General features: G+C 36.1%; 1 protein-coding gene across 23 annotated transcripts in view; it reads right to left on the minus strand.

The window, feature by feature from the left end:
• Positions 1-16,317, minus strand: part of KCNH7 (potassium voltage-gated channel subfamily H member 7) — a 501,977-nt gene that overhangs the window by 151,033 nt on the left and 334,627 nt on the right. For all 23 annotated transcript variants that reach the window (XR_014830513.1, XR_014830512.1, XR_014830517.1 and 20 more), the window contains exon 4: positions 1,814-2,242. Coding sequence is in view for 17 of the 23 variants with exons in the window: in XM_085001285.1 (XP_084857411.1) it covers positions 1,814-2,242 (429 nt within the window). In the remaining 6 variants the exon portion in view is untranslated. The remainder of the gene's footprint in view (positions 1-1,813; positions 2,243-16,317) is intronic.

The following is a 16,317-nucleotide window of genomic DNA, read 5'->3' on the forward strand; positions in this document are numbered from 1 at the left end:
AGATACCAATTTATCTCTCTGAATTTTTTCCTACCAATTCATTTTCTTTCACCTTTTCTGCCTTCTCTACTTCCCTGTAACCTTTAAATAACCTCCCCACCAATACTACCACATGATTCAATGAATACCACCACATGATTCAATGCTAAGATTTTGGTTTAAATTTCAGAGCTAAGATTTTGGTTTAAATTTCAGAGTTATGGAACAGATAACTCATTATTTCCTGATAGATGTGGTTCTAGAACATAACTCATAAGCACAGTTCTCTCAATGTCACACCAATATTTTTTGAGTTCCTGGCATGAAACAGGCAACTGTGCTGGAGACCAAGCCTGTGGAGCCAAGTATGCCAGACCTCCTGTGCTAGAGAAGATCTCAGCAACATAATTATTTGTTTGTGTATGTAGTAGGAATGAAAGACATATAATGTGGAAAAAATGTAGAATGTAATAAATCCTACAATATATCTAAACATTGCACTCTCAGGTGTGAAACCATTTAATTATTCTGGTTTAGGAAGGGGAAAGAGTAGTAGTGTCAGAAGGGACAAAGTAGGGAAAAGTATTCCTGGTAGAACAAATGAAGGAAGTGAGAGAAAATGTGTGACCCATTTTTTTTGGAAAAGACGATTAACTTTGTGCAGGTGTAGATTGAATACATAGTAGGGAAGGAAATCTTCCAGGGACAAGAAATGAAGCCTCAAAAATAACTGTGGTTGGCTGGAAAAGTGCCTCATACCCTACACTAAGGAGCCCCAAGATCAAGACTTACATTTTAAACTATCAGCAGTATGGGTAATGATGGGCGCTCACAGGAATAAATACCCCAGGAGGGACAGTGGGCCTCTCAGGAACCCAATCTATAGAAAAGTGAGACTAATGTATCCACTCACTGGGTGCTCTGAATCATGGACCTCCCTGGAGAAGGTTCAGGGACTCAACAGACCCCTATAGCAAAGTTCCATTCAGAGAGAGTGAAGAAGAAAGGCATCACATGGATGGATTATGGAATAAGGAGACTGGTCCTATGTTTCAAAGGCAGCTCTGTCATTCTGCAACCTTGGACTATTTATTTATTTCATATACCTACGCCTTAGTTTCCTCATCTATAAAATGGAGCTTAATAACAGATCTTAACTCATAGGGTTTTTATGAGAATTAAATGAGTTAATGAGTTAATGTGTGTCAAGCACTTACATTGCCTCACACATGTAAATGTTATTCATTATCATGTTAATGATGAAATGTTTTTGTCATTGCCTTTTAAGCATCCCTAAATTTCATCGCTGGCTAATACGGAAATACGACTGTGAAGAGGCCAGAGAGAAATAAATGCATTTTGACTTTGCATCTCAAGTTGATTTTGGTTGAGCCTATTCCCTCTGCTTACCCCTTAGTTTATAGCTTTCTGATCACTCAGGATTATCACATTTCATACACCTCTTCCCTTGGAAAGAGTTGGTCAATAATACAGTTCTGTGATGGCACATCACTCTTTTTCCCCAATTCTTGACCATTTACTAAATGTAACACAGTTAATCATGCTTGTGATGAGTGTTATCACTTAGATTTTATACTAAGCACTAATCAACACTCCATAAAGTAAGCAGATATTAGTGATCATTCTGCCTGTGAAACATAGATTAAAGAAGCCAGAAGAAACCAAATTATGTACTAGGGTTCAAAGAGAAAATCAGTAACAACTCTGAATGTAGAACTCATATTTTTCATAGGTTGTACTCACATTTCTTCTCTAAAGGTAAAGGGATTAATGTCAAAATTGAAAACAACAGAGAAGAAAAATACAAACATACCTTCACTGGCATGTCGGTCTCTAAATACATTCTTAGGGTGGACATTGAATCCTTCTATGTCATGAACTGATGAAGCTCTCCGTATACTGCAGATGCTTTCCTTTGATCTGGAATGAGTTAACTGGGAACTTGATTGCAGCATGTCAGGGTAGAGACGGTCCCATTGCCTTTTGGGAGAGGAATGGTCAAGAGGTCCAGATATATTCACCAGGGGTGAGCATTTGCTAGGCTGTATCAAGGCTTTTGTATCATCTGCTTCTGAGGGGCTGCAGCTTTCTTTTGTAGGAGACTTAAAGTGTTTCATGGCTACTGAATCATCACTGTGTTTAGATGAATCGATTACTACCACATCGGGGTCTTCTTGTGGTAAGGACTGCTTTCTGTAAGTGAGAACTCTCAAACCAGGGAACTTGAACCCAAAAAGTTTCCCTACAAATGAAGACAGGAAAGGGCACTGTTATAAGTCAAAGGCCATATCCCTTAAAACAAACAAAACATTGTTGACTTCTATTTAAATATCATGTGAAAAGTTCTTAATCAATACTCAGGTTATTTGCAGTTGGAATGAGGTATTTGTAGGAAACTTTTCTGAGGCCAGTATGAATTATTTTATGAGTTTTAAGAAAATTATGAAATAATTTTACCATATTTCTGATGGTTAGATATACTTCAGTGACATAAAAGCATTATTTGGATGACACAGTTTTTGTCTTAATAACCTGAAAAATACTATATATCCTTTTCATGTTTATTTTTATCTTTTTGTTCTTTACGGCCACACCTGTGGCAAATGGAAGTTCCCAGGCTAGGGGTCCAATCGGAGCTGAAGCTGCCAGCCTACACCACAGCAACGGCAGTGTGGGATCCAAGCCACATCTGTGATCTATGCTGCAGCTCACATTAATGCTGGATCCTTAACTCACTGAGTGAGGCCAGGGATCAGACCCGCATCCTCATGTATACTAGTCAGGTTTATTACCATTGAGTCACAACAGGAACTCCTATATATCCATTTTTTTAAAAGAAAAACTAAAGGTTGGAGCACAGTTTAAAAAGGGAAAGGATACCATGTATAAAAGGGGCAAACACAGGAAAGATTATTGCGGGTGTATGTGGGTATGTGGGGGATGTTACTATATTGGAAATGCTAGGAATGGAATGAGGTGGGGTAAAGAGTTGGCCTGCATATCTGGAAGGTTTGTATTGGATAATACTGTTAATCAAGTGTGGATGGGAAAAGTGGAGTCAACTGTGTATAAAATGGTCCTCATTCTGTTTGGGGTTCTTGAAAAGCTTTTGGTTTCAGAAAGAGATGTAAACATAAGAATTTCTTTTTCCTGATTTTTTTTTTTTTGTTCCAAAAATCTAAGACTATGGCATGGAATGTTACACATATCTCAGAGTGGGTGATGCTTAGAAGGTCAACTAAAATAAACATTAACAGGTAGGGATGAAAAATTAAAATATTAGCTATCAAACACAAACTTAGTGGTAATAAAAAAAATGCAGATTAAATTAAGAGAATATCATTTCCCACTCTTTGGCAGCAAATGAAAAAAAGAAGCATAACATCTAGTCCTGGCAAAGAACTCTGGGAAACATTCTGATGCTTTGCTGCTGGAATTGCAAATTGTTACAGATTCTTTGGAAAGTCATCTTATAGTATCTATTAAAGGGAAAAATACACTTTTCAAATGACTCAGTAATCAAATTATAGGATACTACAAAGGCACAAAAACTAGATACAACCTTAATATCCATTACAAGAATAGTTGGATAAACTATGGTACTTTCACACTCTGGAATCTTATGATATTTTTTAAGAAATAATAAATATGTATATTTTTTAGTGGAAGGTTATTCTAATGCAGTTTTATGTGAAAAGGCAAGTTTCAACTTCATGCGCCTATGGTAATATTATTTCATTAAAAATAATAAATCCTTGGGGAGTTCCCATCGTAGCTCAGTGGTTAACGAATCCGACTAGGAACCATGAGGTTGCAGGTTTGATCCCTGCCCTTGCTCAGTGGGTTAAGTATCCGGTGTAGGTCGCAGACGCAGCTGGGATCCCGTGTTGCTCTGGTGTAGGCCAGCGGCTACAGCTCCGATTGGACCCCTAGCCTGGGAACCTCCATATGCCCCGGGAGTGGCCCAAGAAATGGCAAAAAGACAAAAAAAAGTGAAAAAAAAACTAATAAAATAATAAAACCTTATATTTTCCTACATAAGTTGTATGGCTGTAGAGAACGACATGGAAGAGGCCAGTTCAAAGTTTAACACTGATTGGCTAAGTGGGTTTGGAAGTATGGAAAGTAAAATATATTGCATTCTTTTTGTATATCTCCATTGTTTGAGCATGCATACTTTTATAAATTAAGAAACAAAATAAAAAGGTAAAACTTCTACCCCTAGAAGAAACAAAAAGAGAAAGAATTCAAACAATACTGTGATTCAAAGCTTTTCTAAGTATTGTGTTTAAGAAAAAGCAGATTCTAATTTCTATTACCAGCACAGCAGCCTAGGTCCACATCACCCCATGACTTAACAATAACATGTTGTGCTTCAAGTCAGTTAGTAGGTGTATCTGGGCTGTAGTATTATCTACCTTCACATATTCTTTAGGTGTTATGTTCATCACTATCTTTAATATATGTATTACGAACTTTTTCTCAATGCATTGAGGATTCTTTTAAAATATGGAAGTATACTCTAAAAACTGGTGAAATTTTCTGCATTATATTTGAGTATCTCTTCCAAAAGACGGTCCTATCTACATACATAATTTCAATCCTATCTTTAGTCCAATATAACTCAAGGCTAGATCTATTTTCTTAGCTCCAAATCTGCATTTAATTATTTTTTTTATTTTTGTCTTTTTTAGGGCTGCACCCAAGGCATGTGGAAGTTTCCAGGTTAGGGGTCAAACTGGAGCTGGAGCTGCTGGCCTATTCCATAGCCACAGCAATGTGGGATCTAAGCCACATCTATGACTTACACCACAGCTCGTGGCAACACCGGATCCTAAACCCACTGAGTGAGGCCAGGGATCAAACCCACCTCCTCATGGACACTAGTCAGGTTTGGTACAGCTGAGATGCAACAGGAACTCCCAAATCTGCATGTGAAATGGCCTTATCAACATATTTACTTAGAAGTCTTAAAGACACCTCAAAAGTCTCATAGCAAATCAGATCTCATGATCTATCCCTTCAAACCCAGCCTTTTTCTTTGGTCAGTAAATGGCACCACAGTCCATCTAGTTGTAAAGCCTGAGACTTGAGGGCCATTCTAGTAGTTACTGTTCTCTCTCACTTCCATCCCCCATATCTAATTAATGCACTATGGTCATTTCACCTCCTGAATCTTTAATGTTTTCACTTCTGTTATCTCCACTGCTCTCAGCTTCGTCTAAGCTACTATCATGGTTCACCTGATTTCTTGCAATAGGATGCTAATCATCTTCCACAATTGCAGCATATTTGTGGAAGCACTTTTAAAAATGATTTAAAAAAACCCACAAAACCTAACTTATGATCACATAAAACTATTGTTTTAATCTTTTACTGTTCCCAGTAAAAGTGGTAGTAAAAATTGGAAATTAAAGTAAGAGATTATCATTTCCCACTCTTTGGCAGCAAATGAAAAAAAACTTCCTGCTTTGGGCATGAAGACAACACTAGCTCAACTATCTGCTGCTTAATTTCTTCTCCTTGCTCTCTGGTATCCAGCCATATGGACTTTTTAATTCCTCTAGAGGTCTGTGCTTTTTAGAGATTCAGTACTTCTTGTTTTTGATACATTTTACTCTTCCTACTTAGTACCTCTTTTAGGTTTTAGCTCCAAAGTCATTTCTGTGGGAACCTTTTCCTTCCTTCTGAACTAGATTAGCATCCCCTTCATAATTTTCACAAGAACTAATAGTTATACACTTGCTGATTTTCTGATTAACATTTCTCTCCCTCAGTGGACTGCAGGCAGGGCTCCTGTCTATTTTGCTCACCAAATCACAGTTCTAACAGAATGTCCAAATAATAAATGTATTTCCACTAGCAGATTCTAAACTAACAATGTGCTTCTATTTTGACCGTGGAAAAACTAAAATATTTAATTTGTTCTGACCAAATTGATTAGAGAATCTTAACCTCCTGGAATGTATTTACCCATATTTACCAAAAAATGGTTAATCCCAGTAGCTGATGGAAATGGTGAACTCTGTACTATGCCCTATTTATCTGATACAATACCTATTGTAAATATTAGCTTTTTGTTACCATCATGATTGTAGAGTATATACAAAAGAGTTTTCAAACTGCATCATCTAGTGAATTTTATATAAAATACCCATTGCAGAAACTTAGAAATAAGAGGCCTAATTTCTTATTGTATGCTTTCATTTATGTGCTAGTGGTTAACAGTGGTAAATATAATTGAAATAGAATCTGCCTTTTCAAAAAAGACCTGACACAGTGCACAAACTCCAAGTATGTTAAAAATTAAACTCTGGATTAATAAAACGTAGATAAAAGTAATAAATGGGTGCATATACAATTAAATAACAGTGCGTCACAGTAACTATTTTGCAAGCATTCTTACATAATTCTACTTACAACTTTTATATGGTCAAGTAAATTGCCAAGTTAAAGATCAGTGAACTGCATCAAAGTCATTTGATTCATTTTTAATGTACTTGGAATTGAGTTATAAATCAGTTTACAAATCAATTCTGCAAGCTTATTACAATGCACTGAGGTCAATGCCTACTTTTATTCATTTTTCATCAGTTACATTGCCCTCCTCCTTTAAAAACAATTCACTGCCTTTCGCAAATTAATGACTGCACAAGACATTTAGTTTGCTCCGACGGTTTAGTCATATCCAAGGTGGTACAGATGGTCTTTTCTGCATCACTAGGTTAACATGACCATGTTATATTGCATTACAGATTTAGTTGTCTAACTGCAATTCATCCGGAAAGAATACACATTGAGAATTTTGCTCATTGTAGCACTTTCAGGCATGAAATACAAAATGTAGGTGAATATAATCCTGTTATGATTCCTAAAAACCACCCTTATCAGTTGTCTCTGTATTTTACTGTATTTACTTTCTAACTTGAATAATTAAAATAGATACTACTTAGCTTATTATCTACTAAAATTTTCAATAAATATGAAATAAGAACAACAGAATAAGGGCTTCTTTTTAACACATTTTTACACATTCCCCAAAATAATCATAGATACTGATAAACTTACATGAATATAATTTTGCTTAAATGCATCATTTTCACTTGAGAGATAGTTTCTAACACACATGAACTTATAATTAACTACGACTATACTGTCTTTGTCAGGACATGCCACTTCTATGAAGTTGCTAAATTCAAGTTTGGAAGCTGTATCTTCATGCACCTTGTGTTACACTTAACTAGGAGCTTTTTATGCCTCAACCAAGGAGGCACACAGTGTCTCTCAAATTTAAAAAGCCCAGAATTATGACTTCAATCCATGCAAAAATGTTAAATACTTGGCCCAAGGTCAAATAGGAAATCAGGATAAAGTCAGAATAAAACAGCAGTTTCCTTGATTTAATTCCAGTTTTATCCAAGCTTTGGTGTTTTCTCGGGCCATAAATATCCACATGAGAATCTAATGAGAATCATAAATCTTTCCTCCAAATAAATGTAGATAAATGCATACACACTTATTTTTTTTTAATGATTTCAGAAGCTGAATAACAAAGTCCTTCTCCTCCAACCCAAACCCTTCCATTATCCTCCCTTAGGATCCCCTAGGTTTAGTTGACTCTTAATCCTCCTTTCAGTTGTGAGTTTCTTTTCATAAATATTTGTGCTAATCACATTTCTCACAAAATTATAATGATCACAACTATATTTCTACCCCTATCTCCTGTGGTAATGGGACTTCAGAAAATGTTTTACCAAACTTTTTCAATTGAGAAGACCTCATCAATCTGAATTCTCTCTCTCTCTCTCTGTCTTCTCTGGGGCTGATTCTTATCTACCAGAGTTTGGAAGAAAACTGTTGTGATAATTATTACATGAAATAATTTTCTACTTTAAGAATATACCCAGGAACATCAGAAACTGTAGTATTTCTTGCATAAAACCAAATATTTCTGAAAAATTCTCCATAATTTTACTATTAAAACTGAGTTAAATATAAATTGGAAACATTTTACTCTTGCTTGGTTCTGCTTAGCTGAATAATAAACTGAAAAGTAGTGGAGTTCCTGTCATGACTCAGTGGAAACAAATCTGACTAGCATCCATAAGGACGAAGGTTCGATCCTTGGCCTCGCTCAGTGGGTTAAGTATCTGGTGTTGCCGTGAGCTGTGGTGTAGGTTGCAGATGCCTCTCAGATCTGGCATTGCTATGGCTATGGTGTAGGCTGGCAGCTGTAGCTCCAATTTGACCCCTGGCCTGGGACACTCCATATGCCGCAGTTGCAGCCCTAAAATATATATATATATATATATATATAAAACAAATTTAATTTTGAGCAGTCATGCAAACCAGAGAATACAGTGGGCTAAGGAGAGGACACATGTGTCTGTATGTGAGGGGGATGTTGTGAAGGCCATGAGCAGAGATATTTCCCCTCACAAAGGATTAGGGGTGATGGGAGGTATCTTAGATCGTATATCTGAAAACAGACTAGGCAATATAAGGGTTTCAGGGAAATACTTTCAGGAAATAAGCCTACAAGGAAAAGAGGAAGACAGGATTGGCCACAGGAAGTTAAACTGTTATGAACATGAAGGTAAAGCTTCAGCCAGTCCTCCTGCAAACTGTGGAGCTGGGCTAGCCCTTCACAATTATGTCACGATGAAGTCAAAGCATCTGGCTTTTGTCTCCCTACGGCAGCCAGTCACTGGCTTCAGCACCCTATGGGAAGAGCCATAACCTTGGATAAAGCAGTTCCCTGCCTTTGACTACAATTCCCAATGAGGGGTGGAGGTATGTTCCTGCAGTGGCCAATATCTCCAGCAGCTGTCCCTACCCTGAGGAAGGTGTCTGAGGGACAGTGCCTATGGTACAGATGAGGAAGATTAGCCAGTTTGGGACCTGAAAAAAAATTATGTTCTGAATAAGTCTACTATGAGGCAAAATAAGAAGGTATGAATTAATATCAATGAACCTTTCTGTAATCAGGGTATTCACAAGTCTGACATTTAAATTGGAAGCCTTAAAATCACTGTGGGACTTTTCTCCAACCAAATAGCTCTGGATGTGCAGAGAAATTTAATTTTAATCTCTGAGTCAGGGAGAGCAACAGATCAAATTTGATGGGAGAAACAGGGAAGATAATTGACATATTTGACTTTTCTTTTTAGGAAGAAATTTCCATAAAGGCACTTGGCAAGGAGATGTCTTCCTTACTGACTGTGTAGGAAGTATAAAATGATGCCCATGGGCTGCTAGAGGAATACGTAATATTGTCAAAGAAGGTAACAGCTAGCAGTTAGACTGGGAAAAAGAATCTTTCAGTGTGAACTCAGTACTGACCTGGCTAACCTGATTAGCCAGTGACAAATGGGGCAGTGAGGCCATGTAGTTCTGAGGTTAGTGACCACAAAAGATCACCAGGGAATCCATCGACCTAGTAAACCTGAAGCTAAATTTGGGATCCTTTGAAGAAGCAGGTGGTCAGTATTGCCTCAAAAAACTGACTCCTGGGACATTTCCTAGGGCAAGAGATACCAGAGAAAAAGCTACATCTTGCAATAGAGCAGTAAGTGTAGGGCCAAATAGGTCGAAGCAATGAGTATGTTGACTCAATATGCTGTATACACATGTGCGGAGATCAGGGGAAGTTACTGCTGTAGCTGGGATGAGAGCAATCACATGGGCTGCAGCAGCAGCAGCGGCAGCTGTAGCAGCAGCAGCAGCGAATTTCTGGAAGAAGTTCACAAATGCTGATGATGTCTGAGACACTGCTTCCAAACTAGCTGGGTCATCATGAGAGCAAAGCAGCAGAAAACACAGATTTAGAACAAGGGAGATAAGGCAGAAAACAGGAGAGGGTGGGGGGCTGCTTTTAGACATTCAAGGTTAAAATCCCTCCACGAAGAGACATTGGAAATGAAAGCAAACACATTCTTATTATATACACATTATTAGGTTTCCATTTCTCTGTGATAACTGCTTAATAAATCAATGTATGATTTACAATGTTATCATTTTTTTTCTCTCTGATAGAATTCTTTCTTTTCCAAATGCCAAGTTAAGGAGTCCATTCATGCTGTGTGAAAGTAATGACATAGGTGGGGTGACCAGGTAGTTGTTACACTGAAGGGACTCTCTTGATGGAGTATTACAAACACAAATGGTACAGACACCAGTTGCCCACATGCCATAGGAATAGGGACTGCCCCTGATTTGGTTGTTGCTAGATAGCAAATTCTTCCAAATAGTGTGCTCATGGGGACTCTGATATGGATGTGCTGATTTAGCCCATCATTAACATTCATTGTTAACAAAAGGATAAAGTGTTTTTTTTTTCAACTACCTGTCATTTTCTTCATCTTAAAAAAAACATTATTTGCCAAAATCCTAGGGGGGAAACATGATATAAAGTTGATTTCAACTCATGACTGAATTTTTCCTGGAATTCTTTCAGCAACTATGTCACGGTTCCTTTTTCTGTATCAAATTTAATCTTTAAAAAGAGGAGACTTCCAAATGCATGATAATAGTAAACATTAGTTATGTTGTAAAACCTTTAATTAAATTCATCTGAATAATAGATTGTTTCTACCATAATGCTTGCTGAGTGGGAAACTCTATATTACTACTGCAGCTCTTCATCTTTGAATTAAAGAATGACTTTCAGCTCCAATGGAGAAGAGTAGAAACATTGTGAAGGCACTTTTATAAACCAGCTATACATAAAATGTCTTTGTTCCTTAGTTTGAGGTCTGAATACTGAGATAAAAATTTGAGGGAATAATGTAGCTATTCAGACAAATATATATTTTATGTGTCAGTTACTCAGAATATTGAGTCCAAAAGCATATGAATACATTTTTAGTGGCTTAAATTAGCTAGATAATTGCCTAAATTACCAACTTTATTTTGTCCATATAGACTTTGCTTCAGTCGAAGCTTTTAGAGTAATTCAAACTTTTATTTTAGTAAGCATAAAAGTAAAAATTTTGACTTGGGAACTATAATTTTAATCATTTCAAAGATAATGGAATCCCCTTTATAATGCCTTAATGAAATTAAATTTAAAAAGTTCACTTTTGAAAATAACTGAAAATAAAAGAACACAGAATTTATCTTTACTTTTAGCTTCACTTAAAATTTATCTTTATAGTTTTATCTAAATATTAAGTAACTTAGGAGTTCTCAAACTTCAGTGCATATCAGAATGGCCAGAAGGGATTGTCAAAACATAGATTGCTAAATTTCTTTTTCAATCAGTTGTTGTGGTGTAAGGCCTAAGAATTTGCATTTCAAGAATGTTACAAGATGATGCTGATGGCCTCACTCATGGAAAAATCACTGACTAATGTTCATTCAGTTGGGAAAAAAAAACAACTTAATTACTTAATATAAAAATATCATATTAATTTATATATTCTACAAATATTATTGGGTACTTACTATTTGCAAAATGTTAGGGATATGGAAGAAAATACAACATCCCTGCTATGAACTAGAGCTTAAATGTTCCTGGCTACTTTAAATAACATAGGCTTCTTCAGTTTTCCACAGCTCTCATCCCTCTTGCTCTCTATTTTTATTCCTGGTCTTCTTTAGTCATTTATGTTTCTCGTCTACTAAGCAAAGACATATGACCAGTGTGGTTGTAGAGATAGCTATGTGGTATCATGATGTCACAGGAGCAAGAACAGGTAAATCTGTCTGGGTGAATTGGGAACTCTCCATAGTTAAAACAGTCTTTTGGAGAAGGTGTGCTAGAGAAATAAAGGCATCTACTATAACGGCTTATTTCTCTAGCATATATGTTATACAAACAAAGAGGTATAAAATGTATGGTCTTTTTCAAAAACCACCACTGAAATATGAGATGTGACAGCAATGGGTTGGAGGGGGTGCTACTTGTGATGGGAGATGAGGCTAAAGAGGTATCTGAACCCAGAACATTGGTCTTTTGCTTAATGCACAAGGCTTTGGAGTTTTATACCTTCAGGCAATAGAGGACCATTATAAAGGATATAAAGAGTGATGTACAGTAGTATGACATGTGATTGTGAGGAAAAGGAATTTAAAGCAGAGATACCAATTGTGAGAGCATTGTATCAGTCCAAGAAAGATGTGCTATGAGCCTGAGTAGGCAATTACAGTGGGCTGTGTGAGAGATTTATTTACTGGGTATGCTTGAGAGAATCTGACCATTCTTTGGTTGCAAAAGAGACAATTAGGGAGAAGGAGAAGTTTCCTTCTCCCTAATTCCTTCCTAGATTTCTGGCTTAAGTAGCTTGGGTAATGCTAAGAGTTTTTGATAAAACTGGATGGAATATTTTATCAAATCAAATTTTGGAAAGATGGAAGTCTTTGGAGAAATCTGGAGATGGAAAGACAAATCTTAGCTTGAAAATGCTAAATTTCTAGAAATGCTAAAATCTTCCCCAAGATATTTCCAGTAGGAAGTTGGATATATGAAGGTTTAAGTCATGAGAAAATCTAGAGAGAGGTGTGTTTGGAGGTAGTGATTTGAAAGTGGTTTGTTTCCTATAGGTCATGGATAAGTTTGCCCTAGCAGAGTGTTGAGAAGATGACTAAGAAGAGAAGAACATTAAGAGCAGCTTCTAGGGGATAAATGAACAGAGTTTAAGAATTTCTTGTTTAAGGGGAACAAGAAAATGGTACTAAAATAATTGTCAAAGTGATAAAAAGCGGAAAATGAGTATGGGGTCATGGAACATTAAAGGATGGAGAGAAGGAAATGGAATTTAGCACGGTATTTTCATACTAGGGGGCAATGTTGGGGGCACAATATAGAGAGCTTATTACAGTGAGCAGAGGAAGAAAGGAAATAAGGGAGACAATGAATAGGTGTGGAAAATCCAAGGAGAGACAAGTAACAAAAGCAAAGAAAGCAACATACAAACAATATGGGGAGGTGAGGACTGTGGCAATCTGGAGAGTACATATCCCATCTAATGCTGTGGCCAGTATTCTGTTCCAGCTTACTGCAAACATGTGGCCAGATACTTATATTATAAATTATATTTGGGGATATGAGCTTAAGTTCCACATTTATGGTTGCCCAAACTGACTCTGGTTTTAAGACATGTTAAGAACCTAAAATGGATTCACTTTCTGTTGGGTTACATATTGCTAAATCAAGAATTTTTTGTTTAAGGTTTGCCCAATCTCCCTCAAGAAATTTTTAACAAATTAAAATGTTTGTGTGTCTGTGTGAACCAGACTGGTTATCCTAGATTTCTGCTGTAAAATAGAAGAAATATAAAATTTAAATATACTTGTCAATAACTTAAAATGAAACTTTAATATAAATAAAAGCCTCTTAAACTTGACAATTAGCTTTGAAATGAATAGTGTAAACAAGAACACATAAGCTGGTTATCTTCCATGTGGTGTAAACATTTCATAGCAACAGATATTAGAGCAGAAAAAAAAGGGAACATATTTTCCCGTCGCTGTTAGTTTCTTTAGATGTGCCCCCCTTTTAGTTTGTAGGAAAAGTAGAATTTTCTCATACACTCAGTATCATTTCCATTTTTCAGACTGCAGAGTTTAAACCACCAGTGATAGTATCTTTTATTTGGTATTTATATTTATGTAGCAATTCATTGACTCAATTGTGCAGTATTTATTAATTTGATAGTTAACTTATTAATTTGATAGACCTATCAGAATAATAATCTTTCATGTACTTGCTTCATTCCAGAAGACAGAATGTGACTGGCCCTATAGCTTCGACAGAGATTAAGTTTGTGAAAAATTAGTTCTTTCCAGAGAAAACTGCTCACTTTTGCTGTGCTGTGTTCCTGACCCAGAACTAGATATTTGTACTGAGAATTGATCCACCTTTTAATTCAATATAGGTCTCTAGGTTTCCAGTATTTACTCAGCCTAATTTATCATAGTCCTTTTTTTCATGACGCATCTCTTCTATTGCGTGTGTGTGGGCTTTGTTTTGTTTTTTGTTTTTTAGGGTTACACCTGTGGCACATGGAGGGTCCCAGGCTAGGGGTCTAATCGGAGCTACAGGTGCCAGCCTATGCCATAGCCACAGACACTCCATATCTGAGCCAGGTCTGCGACCTACACCACAGCTCATGGCAACACCGGATTCCCCAACCCACTGAGCAAGGCCAGGGATCTAACCCACAACCTCATGGTTCCTAGTCAGATTCATTTCAACTGTGCCATGATGGAAACTCCTTCTTTTGTGTATTTAGTCCCTTTTCTGTTACTTAATTTTCTCAACTTAATACTTCAATTTTTTTCATCTATGTTTCTTATTGTCACTTCTTATTTTTCTTTTTCCTTTACTTTTCCTACATTCCAGGAGAGGCAGTTAAATTTTTAGAAACCTATATCTTCTTAAATAGAGTTGCCTTTTTTCCATTACTTTCACTTAAATCCCAAAACTAAGGGCATGCATATGCTGCCCTCCTTGACATACACACTTACACACACACACACACCCCTCATTTAGACAAGAAATTAAGCATTTTGAAGATTAAGATGTTTCTGCAAAAAGGGATGTAGCAAAAGTTGACTTTCTTTTATTTCCTTATTGGTTTGTTTGTTTTAGTGGCCACCAATGTAATGACAATGTTTGAAATAGCCAATATCATTATCTTACACAGGTCATAAAATTATACTTTAAGAAAAAAAGAAGGTTGCTAAAGAACATAAATGATATATAAAGTAGAAATTGGATAGCATCAGAAGCTACCAAATATAACTTGTTTCTGTCTAACTTTTCTGCTTGATTTAACAATCAACTCTTCAAAAATTGACACCAAGAGATATTTAGAGCATATAATGATGGAAGGTATAATCAAAGCCAATATAATAGTTGTAAATAACAGGCCTTTGTAATGCTCTAGAAACTGTTTTATCTGCATATTTGTATTCTCTCCAACAGTTCCCTGTCTGAGTGGCAGCTGCAGTGTAGGGAAACCACTCATGTTCACATAATAAGAAACACTCTCAAATGAATTTTCTATGACTTGCATGAGAGATGCTATTTTAATCAAAGTATAAAGTTGCATAGATTATGTATGATACTCTGGGCGTCTACTGTATAGATTATCTTCCATTCAAGAAATCAGAGTTTCAATTCTCTGTTTGTAATCAGTTTGAAATGAATATATTATTTAAAAAAAAAATCTCCCTTTTTGCCATACTGCTTATATGCTACTCCCTAGCCAATTTGATGGACCATGAAAGGCAACTATTCTTGGGGAGAAATGAAGAATTTTTTGAAGATAACAAAGAAGCAAAACTAAGTTTTCCCCCAAAGAAGTTATCTCATTGACGTTCAGGACCAAATACAGGCTGACATTACCTAAAGGATACTCCCTCAGAAATCATTCAATAATGACTAAATTTGTCACTATTGAATATAAATAAATACATTATATATAAAGAAAATATAAAGAAATCAAAAGCAGTCATCAATTTTAAGGAGCAAGTTTGATCTTTTAATAGTTTTTTAAATAGTACTTCAATTTTATTTCTAAACATGTCACCTGGGAGACTGATATATTGGAGGTTTTGATAGACTTTTCCACAAGTGTAATACTGCTCAGAGTAAAATATTCATAATGTATGAATTATAACATGAACATATTTGTTCCAATATTGCCTTAACAGGATATGGTACTGTCATTTAGACATACCTAAGGAAGTAACTGATACTACGAAAAAATTTCAGCTGTGTACATTTGATTTAGTATTAGTTTAGGTTTACAACATAGACTTTTGGGACTATTTTTACGTATATTTTGATATCTGATTTATATATAGTATAACAAAGTTTCATGATAAGGCATCCAGCTTCCCACAGACAATAACAGTAACTTAAATTTTCATTTCCTCATTGACTCTCTCAAAAACCCTGGAAATCAATAGGGAGGCAAGCAAAAACACCCATAAACTATGCCTAAAGAGTAATTAGAGAAAGAGACATTACAAACATCAATTTACATGTATTCAGGGAAATAAATGCCCAAGACCAGAAGATTAACAAAGAATACTCTGTTAATAGTCAGGTAGAAACTAAGAGGAAAAAACATAGGTACAAAAGTCTCCTTAGAGTGATGGAACATATATCAAATAGGATTTACTCTCAGAAAACGAGTGATTCACACTGATTAAGAAATAGAGAACTTCTGTAACCTTAATGGACAATGAATTGACTATTAAAAAGATAACAGAAAATGGCTAGAAATGTGCTAAGACCCCAGACATTAGCCTTGGAAAAGCAGTACTTCTTGGAGAGCCGGAGGGATCCTCAAAGGTGGAATTGAA

The sequence above is a fragment of the Sus scrofa genome, chromosome 15 (assembly GCF_054392235.1).
Source record: "Sus scrofa isolate SSC_HxYL_T2T_F1_AM1 chromosome 15, Sscrofa_HxYL_maternal_Yorkshire_Landrace_v2.0, whole genome shotgun sequence".
NCBI lineage: Eukaryota > Metazoa > Chordata > Mammalia > Artiodactyla > Suidae > Sus > Sus scrofa.